This window comes from Dreissena polymorpha, chromosome 14, assembly GCF_020536995.1.
Source record: "Dreissena polymorpha isolate Duluth1 chromosome 14, UMN_Dpol_1.0, whole genome shotgun sequence".
Taxonomy (NCBI): Eukaryota; Metazoa; Mollusca; class Bivalvia; order Myida; family Dreissenidae; genus Dreissena; species Dreissena polymorpha.
Window position 1 is genome coordinate 66,678,756 of NC_068368.1, and position 12,124 is coordinate 66,690,879.

At 34.7% G+C, this 12,124-nt stretch overlaps 2 protein-coding genes across 12 annotated transcripts in view; both read left to right on the forward strand.

The window, feature by feature from the left end:
- Positions 1-12,124, forward strand: part of LOC127858464 (neurofascin-like) — a 254,106-nt gene that overhangs the window by 92,086 nt on the left and 149,896 nt on the right. The window lies entirely within an intron of this gene.
- Positions 9,979-12,124, forward strand: part of LOC127857451 (uncharacterized) — a 295,553-nt gene continuing 293,407 nt past the window's right edge. The window contains exons 1-5 of the mRNA XM_052393846.1: positions 9,979-10,004; positions 10,407-10,539; positions 10,783-10,953; positions 11,108-11,293; positions 11,467-11,739. Coding sequence (XP_052249806.1) covers positions 9,979-10,004; positions 10,407-10,539; positions 10,783-10,953; positions 11,108-11,293; positions 11,467-11,739 — 789 coding nt within the window. The remainder of the gene's footprint in view (positions 10,005-10,406; positions 10,540-10,782; positions 10,954-11,107; positions 11,294-11,466; positions 11,740-12,124) is intronic.

Below are 12,124 nucleotides of genomic sequence, written 5' to 3' on the forward strand. Positions count from 1 at the left end.
GAGGGTGTAATGACTAGGGGTGTAACGTCCAGGGGGTGTAACGACTGGAAATCGGACTATACGGCCCAGATGTGCGGACCATACGGCCCAGATGTGCGGACCATACGGCCCAGATTTGCGAAGCCTACGGACCATGTCTTAATTAATATTTATCTCGTGTTCCTTCAATTTTGTATGAACAAATTTAAGAAAATATTAAACTTGTAGTATTTCATGTTCATTAAAGCATGTTTTATATGATTTCATCGTGTAAGGATTATCGGACTATACGGCTCAGATTTGCGGACCATACGTCCCAGATTTGGGAAGCATACGGACCATGTCTTAATTAATATTTCTTTCGTGTTCCTTCAATATTGATTGAATAAATTTAAGAAAATATTAAAATTGAAGAATTTCATGTTTAAGCATGTAAGGACACAAATATGGATACGTTTGTAAATTCCTTTATTGTTTGTTATAATATCGACATCAGGCCCGTACCCAGGCCATGGGCCCAGGGGCCCGGGCCCCCCCCCCCAGCTGGCTGTCGAACTATGATTTTTTTAATAATCGGCCGACTGCAATTTTTTCTCTCGTGCAAGGGCCCACAGTACACTTTCCCTCAAAACAAAAGAGCAGCTATGTTTTATTGTCCCTGACAAACAAGGGGATTAACGCTTGCCAATCGAGATAAGCCTCTAGGCAATGTTTTTTTATCGCCTTGTACACACATCCCCGATCAGTCCCCTATTGTGATCATGAATGCTTCATCTATCGATGTTATATGTATTTTGATACGTGCAGCGAATGGAAGCAACTGCTACAGGGGTTCGTAGACTATGGTCTGATAATTGCCGTCGCAAGTTTTTTTCCTCCTTTGAGAAGGCCCTAGACGTATTTTTCCCTTCTTAAAGTTTAATTGTTGTTGTTTTTTTTAAACCTTTTATTGGCAATTTTTAAGTCCCAATATATACTTTTTGCATTGAGAATAGAGCCCTGAATTTGAACCGGAACAAAAACACTGAATATTTGAAACTGAGTATTTATAATTTTTGAAAGGAAATTACTGAAAAAGAATATGATGAGATAGTTAACATGTTTGTTTAAAAGAAAAACAGATTCATAAATTTGCCGAGCAACAGATAAGAATTTGGCAGAATTGAGTACCGAGAATTGAGTAATATCAACCTATTGATGGCTCATTGATAAAAAAATGAAGATTGAAACAGCAAATCGATCTCATTATATAAGTTAACCTGATCCAGTGTAGAAACATATTGTATAATTAAATAATATCTTTCCTTGAATTTGTTTGAAAACAGTAAAATATGTTAAATTGATTATTTAAGACTTTCATTATTTCCCCCAAAAATTAGGCGTTTCTTTTTTTCCTCAAAAATTACAAGGTCTTTCCCAAAAAATCAGATTAAAAAAACCTTTGACGTTATTGATTTGTGAAAAAAATGGTGGAAGCAATACGAGAGTTGATGTGGATAATCGTCAGTTTAAACCTGTAAGTTTCGGAAATCTAAAGCTTTTAATATTTTTGTGGATTCACACCAATGTTTAAAGTTTAAAACTTCCGAAGTGTGCTGATTTACTTGTTATATTCCATTAATTCATATCACAAAATACGTTTTTTAGAAGCATTATAATTCACCTTGCAAAGTGCCAAATTAAAAAAGTACATATATACGGAGGGGGGACCCCTCCCAAACCCTCCCCGGTTGGCCCCCCCCCACCCCCCAGTAAAAAAATCCTGGGTACGGCCCTGGACATCATAAATACACATCAATTTCAGACACACATGTATAGAATACTTCTAAACAAATACATACATATGTAAAACAAAAAACAACAACATTTATAGCAATTTTGTGAGATGTGAGCAAACAAATGTACAGGAACAAAGGTTTATTACATACATACAATTAAACAAAATACAAACAGATAAAACAAATATATATATATATATACATGTATATATATATATCAACTATATTCATAACAATTTCGAGATCTAGACTCGCAATGTATAAGAACAAAGTTCACTGAGAAGAGTGTTCACTTTCTGCAACACCTGAAAAGATTAATAAACAAACAATACTAACTGAAATAAACCATACTGAACATAGCATTAGTTATCAAATATGTGACGCGAGTTTACTTTCTGCTACACCTGAAAAGATGGTTATAATAATATCAATAATAACTGAAAATAACTGAAAATAAACCATACTGAAAATAGCATTAGTTATCAAATACGTGATAAAATATTTACCTTTTTATAATCCCTTCGTTGTCTCCCAGTCATGAGATTGAAGCACAGTGGCAACTGTTTCACTACACCTTCATACTTCACGAAGGCATGTATTGAGAACAGCTGCGTTATCGGCGCCTTGACGACTTTGAAGGTTCCGTCCAAGTACCAGGTTTTAGCTTTCGCCAGCAGCTCCAACTGCGTGTCCGTCGCCAGAATCACGTGCTTTCGGTCCTTTACCGTGACCGTTCCCTGTAGAAGGGATCGTTGAGCGCATCGCTCAGGTACTGCTCATCGAGCTGAAAAAGAAATTTTTAATAGACTATTGTACATTACCCTTTAACATCTGTAAAAAAATCAACAAAATATGGAATAAGTAATATATTGAACGTCATCTATTTGTTTTTAAGTTGCCACTTATATCCGCGATGTATAGGACTCGAAAGCGTGTATATAAGCCTATGGCGTTCGATGCAATCGAGCTAAAATAAATAGGTTTTAACTAAACTATTATGCACAGAACGAATGGGATCTATCTTACCTCATATTCTGTCGATACTGGGTCTGTTGGTCGCATGTTCTTGCGACACCTGTTGGCGAGTTTACACAGATTCTTCTCACTGTTTCGAGCACCGGTGGTAGGTTTGGGTCGTTTAATTCCTCCAACACACGACGGACAATGACGGATGCACTCTCGAACATGTCACCTCGAGCTGCCGCTTTGATTTGTCATTAAAAGCAAAACACGTACTAGCAACTGTTAAAAATGATTGAACATTTTATTTAATTCTGTAATTAAAAGCGAAACACGTGATAATAAAGAGTTCGATTAGTTTAAAGTCCTGTATACTTTCGACGTTGGGCTAATCAAATAAAAATGTTAGGACATTTTATGACAGATAAATTAAATATAATTACCTCTGTCGCGTTCTGAACAGCAGTGAGAAGGCCGGGATTTGCTGGGTGACTGTGTCCCCGTGATCCTTTCACAAAGGCATCCTCAGTTTGCTTGATGACCGCCGGACAACCAGTTCCCTTTCCTCGGACATCGCCACTCCGTCACACCAGAGACCAGGGTTCTCTTCAACACAAACGCATAGCCTTCACTGGATACTAGCTTCCGCGAACCTTTCTTGGAACCACCATCCACCACAGTGTACGTAGGTGTACCATCTAGTTCGACATCGTGGACGGTTTCATCGTTGAGGTCACTGAAAGAAATCATTGTTGATTACTTTACATTAATTAATATGAATAATACCAAATTAATTTAATCAAATAAGTATGCGATATATACTATAAATTGAATAATTCATATATAATGCGGGTTTGTATAAGCTTTATTGCGGAATAAATGCTTTTGTTGTTATATAGAACTTAAGTGTAAAGTAAAACAATTGTAATTGTTGTTATAATAAGAAATAAAACAAAGGAATGTTATTATTATTTGTATAGAACAACAAATATTTGTATTTGTTTGATCTATTATTGTATATTATGTTTATGATAACTTTTTAATTTGTCCACCCAATTAATTTATTTAATTATCAAATGAGTAAGTGATATATGTATATTATATATAATGTATGACTATAGTGATAGATTATAATGTATTGCTATAATATGATTTAAAACATAGGAATAATGTTATGTTATAAATGTTATGCATTTTGAATCGGCCAACTTACGTCTCATCTTCTTCCGATTCCATGAAACGCTCAGGGCGACTAACGTCAAACATTGACGTTGATTGATCTGCTCCCACCGCGTCCATAGTATCCCCGCTTCCTGACTCTCCGTGCAACAACAGAGCAGCCTGTGTTGCTTCAATGCCCATCGGTGCATCAGGCACCCGCAGTACGTGGACGACTTCATCTAAATCCATGTCATCATCAGAGGTATCGTAGTGACGACACCTCAAACAACCGAAACGCAGTTCATCCTGATTTCGAACCGCTTCGTCATATACCTCCTCCGATATCCCGGTGTTTCCACATCGGATATGATGCCAGCGTTGGCACTTGTCACAAGTGACCGCTCTTGAGTTGGAGTAAATTCTCCTTAAGCAAATCAAACATGGAGGCGTGGGCATTTTTTTCGAATATGGTAAGACCATGTCCATACTTGATATTTATATTGTCTTCAATAATAATGATTGTCACACTTTACCTTTAATTAGTAATTAAAGACGTGCTCACTCTATTAGCATTAGTGTAAATATCAACATCAATCAATATTTATGTTATAAATAGCACACCGGATGTGCAAACATTAGCCGTTGTTGTCTACAATTATAACGATTATCACACTTTACCTTTAATTGGTGCTTACAGACGTGTTAATCCATAAGGGTATATTATCAATAACTGTAATTGTTGAATTAGACTAGAATATCTGTATTGATACGTCTAGCTAATTTTTGTATAAAAGCATTTAAACTTAGAGCCGAAAATTTATATTCTTATGAGAGAAAAGTTTTTTCCCCAAAATTGTGATTTTGTAAATAATTTATAACTGCATATTGTCTATATTTTATTTTTCTCAATCACTAACGGATCATAATCATTTACTTAACTTTGTTTAACAATTAAGAGCCTTCTCTTTCATATGGCATTCTCACAAAAATCATCTATGTGTAAAAATGCATAAACATTTGTTGTTAGTTTGACGCATGTGTATGTATATGTATTTATGATTGATTTATTGTTTTTGACGATGAGCTGTATATGCTTTAGTCGCAAATAAACTATCTGTTCTGTTCTGTTCTGTTCTGTTCTGTTCTGTAATAGATAAGATCAATCAGTAGGTGTCATAAATAGGGCGTATCCAATATACAAACGTACGAGTCACTTATTTGAGTGTCATACCCTATTGCAATAATAATATATTTCATCACGCGGCATGTATTAAATTTAATAATTATGTCATAAATGTTTATTACCGTTTTCACCACGCGACATGTATTACAGTTATTAATTATGTTATACTTTTTTATTACCGTTTTTTCACCACGCGGCATGTTTTAAATTTAATAAATATTAATATACAACTTTATTAAAATATATTCTGTCCATTAAAGTGCAGGTTTGCGTGCTGCGTACTGCTTAAATGAATAGTTCATGACAACATTAAAATGAATTTAAAATCTGGGAGTAATAATAACTATTGCAAAAATATGACACAAACGTTTCATTTCCCGTTTTATTTATTTTAAACACATTCATAGTACAATAGTAGCACAGTATTGTAGTATATTCGTGTTTTATAATAATATACATGACGTAAAGAAACATGTGGTTCGTATGGTCCGATAATCTGGGCCGTATGGTCCGCCGACCTGGCCCGTATGGTCCGCTAATCTGGGCCGTATTGTCTGGGAGTATGGTCCATGTTCCGTATGGTCCGTATATACGATGTCATGTATACCGGCCTGTCTCCTGCCTACCCTACCAAACCGGGCTCGTCTTCATGAACCAAATTCGAAAAACTGTCATATTTATGTAAACAAAAACAAATAAATTAAAATACAGAATAATCATGTCTCTTGCATTTACATTTAAACACCTTAAAGAACGAAAATCCTTGAACACAAGATCGATTCCAAATATTGTTGGTAACTCAGTCTGAAAATGAAGATACTTTCAGTATGGCAGATTAAAGTAAACAATCAATATTAACTCTTTTCATAATTATTCATTTTATAGTAATAAATAATATGTTGGTTACATTTATGACACACTAATTAATTACATCAGGATTTCTCTTGAAATTTTCGTCAGTGTCCTCCGATCCATATTCACTGCTCACATTCTTGCATGTTTTTCGTAAACATGATATTTTGGTAATACATGTGGCATCTTAAGTGTTTGCAAGATTTTTTTCCTTTATTTTGATTTAGTGACCATGTTTTTGACCCCAAATGACCCAATTTCAAACGTAATGCTAAAATTGCATAGGGATTTGGCAATAAATGTGAACACTATAGTGTTTTCAGGCGTTTGCTTTGGACGATTTCTTTTAACTTGAGGATTAAGAAGATCGTTATCGGCGTGACTACAAGCAATTGACGTTGATATGCGTACCGATAGGCCAAGGCGTGACTACAAGCCATTGACGTTGATATGCCTACCTATCGGCGTGACTACAAGCAATTGACGTTGATATGCCTACCGATAGACCAAGGCGTGACTACAAGCCATTGACGTTGATATGCCTACCGATAGGCCAAGGCGTGACTACAAGCCATTGACGTCGATATGCCTACGATAGGCCAAGCAAATATGACTCATAGAATGTGTAGACAGCGGTCATAATATAATGCAAGAGTCCCGAGTCCTTGATCAATGCCCTTCGATGCTGTCAACCTCTTTGGGGTCGTGCTGCAAGTAGACGATTCGAGATAAGGGTCGTTGTGTATTTTTTTGGTCCAACAACAACGTAAAATCGTACAGACTCTGCGATGATTTTATTTATTAAATGATATTTTATTAAACGTGTTAGAGCCTTCATCCTTACCTCGATAGCAAACAGACACAGAAATACAAAATGTATAAGGTAAACCACGATAATTAAGTTGCCTTCAGAAGAAGTAATAAGAGGGTGTTACATAAAAAATCGGAACAGTGTGTATTTCTGCTTAATGTATTTCAACCTTAGGCACGAAAACATGATGAATTAATTGCATAATTACAATAAACGTTAACGTTAAATTTGTTAAATACCATTTAGTTTCACATATGGTTTCACATCCTGCGTGTCGTATGAACTAATCTTCATAGATTAGTGACATTGTTCAGATAAATCTCTGGTTTGTATGTGAATGACATTTGGACTCAAAACACAATCATTTGCAAATTTATAAAACGCTTATTTCATTGATATTATGACACCAACGCCTCTGAACTCTTACTTATGATTTATATTTACCAAAGTTGTTCCGTTAAAATCACTTTTACTTATTTTCGTTTTAATGGCCAGAAGGAACTCATAGAGAAGCATATACAACATTCTGATTTTTTATGAATTGTATATTCTTCTTTTTGTTACAATGGTATTATCAACTGCGGTGATTGATGCACAAATAACTATGTTAAACTTAAAGAAAGAAGGTTAAAAGAAATAACATTGTACATACTGAATCATCTCCAAGACGAACAGGAAAACTACTGTCTGACATGTGTTAATGAGTTCACTGTCAATTGCCAAGTGCACAATTCAAAGGATATTCAGGGGACAATATATTTAAAAGCGATAAGGAAATTATTACAAATTTATGTTCCGTATAAATATTGTTCCTTTCAATGAGTATGAAAGTGTCTTGATCTTGAGGTTTTTGTTTTATTCATTACCTTAATAACTTTTGTATTGTGAATTAAAGGGAATATTTCTTTATTTTAACATTTAATATAGAAGTTTGTGATGTATAGATGTATTTAAAACATGCGAACTTGGATAAGTTTGTTACACATGAAAGGTATGGGATTTACAATAGTTGTGCTAGAAAAATAATAATATTTACGAATATACGAAAGGAAATCATCTTCTCTTTGTGAGCTTTATATTTCATGTTGACAGAAGGAGCCAATAACATCGCCACAGCGCATCTGGTACACTTCTTAACGGATAGCTGATTTTGACCGATTCAATGTGACACATATATGAAAAAGTCGACATTTGTTAGGAATATTAAATGTTTTGCTTTTACCTAAACATAATTGCTGGATCGCCTGTGACGGTCATATTTATAGAGCTTATTCCCTATTTTGCACCATTGGCAGTTTATCTGCTGATGCCAAGTTTTCTCGTTCTTGTGCCTACTTATAACCATATTACTTTAATTCGACAAATCTATTCTGAACAACCTCAACCATTTTGGTAACTGGATACCCCTTTCCTTTTCTGAGCTTAACGCCCAGATGCTTGATCTGGAGAAACATTCAGTGTCTAAATCACAGTGAGATCCTCCTTGTCCCCCTAGGCCGCACCAATGGGTGACCCCGCACCAATATGCAGTTCTATTAGTTAGGGGTATTCGACACATTTGGGGTACCAGAGTCCTTTTTTTCAATAAAGTGTTGATGTAGCTTTTGGTTGTTGCATAACTCCGAAGAATATTTTCCAGACTAAAGAATAACATTTGTCATCAACACTGAACAATACATCTAAATTGCTGCAGGTCAATCATGGATTTGGCCGTTGGGAAGCAGTATGCCGGACATCCGGTACCAATCCTTTTATCGAGACTACTCTTATCAGGTTTCACAATTTGTTCGTGGAGTCTAGAATGGATCCTTTTATTTTGCTATATAGGATACCACTAAAGTTGGCCGTAAACAGGCGGCCTCACCGCATAGTAGTCGTATTTCCAAGATGTCTGTCAAGTCTGTCAAAGAATGCTGAAGGGAACGAATTTTTCTCGACGGTCCAGAATGGGCTAAAGGTTAAATAAAATTATAAGAGTGAAGCGAATTGTCGTCAATTGAATTGGAATTAAAAACTGTTGCGAAAATTCAGGTAGGCTAAAAATAAAAAGTCGTTTAAAAGCTGATGAATCTTTCTATAATTATAAATGTTTTCATGTCATTTTAAATACATAATATTGATGAATCAAAGCAACACAAATTGGTTATAAAATGTAATAAATTAAAGATTAAAGCACAGGGATGCCTTGTGGTCAAAGTTCTTTGCTGAAAACCTGTATGTTAAAAGGTAAAGCTATGTTTTGCACGGTCACACGCGTACCCCCATTTTGGCATTTGTGAATATATTAAAACAGAGTGACTGAGTCTGCAGTTAATTACTTATAGCCACACAACTTATTTGACATAGTAAATTTAATTATAAATAAGAAACAAATTTTATCTATGCAAATGAGAATATATATGGTGGTTACAAGGTAGAAATCCATTTTGTTTGTGGTTAAAAACTTCAAAATAATCGCATTTGTCAAAATGGACGTATACAATTTAGGATGTCACCCTTTATGTACCAGTCCCCTTATGTACCACCCCTTTATGTACCACTATCTGACCCTTTATGTACCATATATATAATATATAGAGATAAACAGTATATGGTTTAATATGAAGGTGTGTTAATAATGAAATGTATTTTGTAACATATTATTTATGAATTTATGAATTTAGACTAATATATTGCCATATATTATATTTTATGCCAGCTTGTGTGTCAGTGACTGTCTTAGTATAATTTATTAGCCCTAGTAGTAATAAATGATTCATATTCTTACCTGAAATTAAAGTATATTATTAAAATCCATTTTTCACTATCTTATCCTAACTAAGTCTAACTAAACTGTAAAAAATAAAATTATTTCCTTTTTTAATCATGTTTAGAGAATGACCTTAATTTTCAAACTGTGAACAATCAAAAAAAATTCCTTCTTTAATCATGTTTACAAATAATATAACTGGTGGTGTCATCAAAGGATGTCTATTTGTGTTAAAAATAAAGTTATTAGGTACCTATGTAATTATAAAATTATCAGGTTCATTTTCAATTAAAAAATCAAAGAGAGGAAAAAGAGAAAGTTTTCACAGGTTTCAAGTAATTAAGGTAAGTGTTGTTGCTCAATTGTTAAAGTGTGTATATATGCTGGTGAAATTCAATATGTAAAACCATACCAACATTATGGCAGACATTATTTATTCTTGTATTGATTGTGGTACCAATGTCATTGACGATGATGAAGCTATTTCGTGTGATATTTGTGAGAGATGGCAGCACAGGAGATGCAACACTGGTAAGTTAAGTTAAATTATTATATAATCCTGTATGAAATAAAAGCATTTTTTAGCCCCAAAAAAGGGAAAAAACATAATTTTTTTTAAATTATTACAATGTCATTATAACAATTTTTTTTCATTTTGTCACAGTGCTTACTGATTATTCTATGATTATAAAGTAATTTAATTTAATAGTTGAACATTAAATGAATTCATTTTTATTTTCCTTTTCAGGAATTACCCTCAGACAATATCGCCGGATGGTGAGGCAGGAGCTTGAACTTCCCTGGTCTTGCGGCCAGTGTCGGGAACTATAGCAATTACAATTGATAAGTGAATTAAAATATTTTAAAAATATATGTATTATTATTACTTTAATTATAAACATCTCAATAATATTATAACATATATACTTTCAGGGAATTACCAGACCCACCACCCAACAGGAATGTCATCCCAGATGGTCCCGTAACGTATGAGGTGGTAGAAGGAGCCACAAGGAAAGGTGGACAGATGCTCCTTGGGAGTGACGGATATACGTACGTAGTAAGAGTAAGTATAAAATAACTACTTTTGAAGTATAAAAAACTACTTTATTTTGAAGCATAAAAAACTACTTTATTTTGAAGCATAAAAAACTACTTTATTTTGAAGTATAAAAAAACTTCTTTATATTGAAGTATAAAAATGACCATATTTTGAAGCGTGGAGAGATATGTTTTTGTATTATGCTGATGATTTCATCATTGTTTGTACCAATGTACTTTTAATGAAATTTTCATTTTCTGTTTTCAGAGAAGCAATCCAGCTACTGGCTTTGTGAACTGGGCGTGCAATGTGAGGTCCAAAGCTAAGCACTGTTCTGCCTGGGTGAAACAGTATGGCGAAGATCGTGTAACAGGAGAGATCGCCCACAACCACCCTGCGGATCCAACCAAACTTGGCAAGATGAAGTGCTCTGTACTGGTATGTATTTAACAAGTGCTTACTTAGTGTTCCACCTTGTTAAATAAATCACTTAGTAATGCAGATCATTTAAAATAATACTTCATAACAGAAATAGTTATGCAGACTGTAACCCTGTTATTTTTATTATCAACATGTTTTTGTATCATTCCAGACGAAAGCCAAAGCCGTCGTCCAGGTGTCCAGACCAGCGGGACAAATTGCGAAGGAGGCCATGCGGGAGTTAGCGGCGCTCAACGTACAAGTCACACAGAAACATCGGAATCTGACGAAGGCTATCAACCGCAAACGCATGGGGATACGGCCAAAAGACCCTCTACCTAATGAGCTTGAGTTTGAAGTAAGTTAAAATATATCATATAATTGTATCATGTCAATTATTATACATAAATACATTTAATATTGTACTTATTAACTTTCCATGTTGAAATGTATTTATCATTATGTGTTACAGAAACTGTCAGGACAACAATATCTATTCATATAACATGAGTTTCATTTTCTCTTTTACAGATAGACACAGAGTACATCAAGTCGGACGATTTTCTTGTCGACGACATCAGGCTTGATGGTGCTCGCCACATTCTGTTTGCAACATCAGTGCAACTGCAACTGCAACTTCTGCGGGCCAAGCGGTGGTTCATTGATGGGACCTTCAAGGTTGTGAGTCGTCCCTTTTATCAGCTGATGTCAATTCACACCTTCATAAAGAAAGACGACTCGGTTAAACAGGTCCCATTACAGTTTGTCCTCATGTCCCGTCGGCAGAAGAGGGACTATGTTGCTGTAAGTTGTATTTTTTATATTATTTATTTAACATTGCAATCTGCGGAAACTGCATGAATGTATATAATTTATTTTGATCATAACCGTGTACTGACACAAGTGATGGAACTATTACTTATATGTTAAGTTTTGTAGAAAATACTATAATATTTACATAAATATTTTATGTAATTTTTTAAGAAATGACAACTTCTGAATAATACACTTACATTTTACATTTTTATTTCAGGTGTTTCAATCCCTGATCCAGCATCTAGCCCCAGAACAGGTCAACGTTTACATATAGAGCAGTTCATTGTTATTGTTTTGATTTTTGCACATGCGCAATGCACTGGTAGGCAAAAGCATGGGTTATAGTAGCGCAAAACATATGGATAACGACACT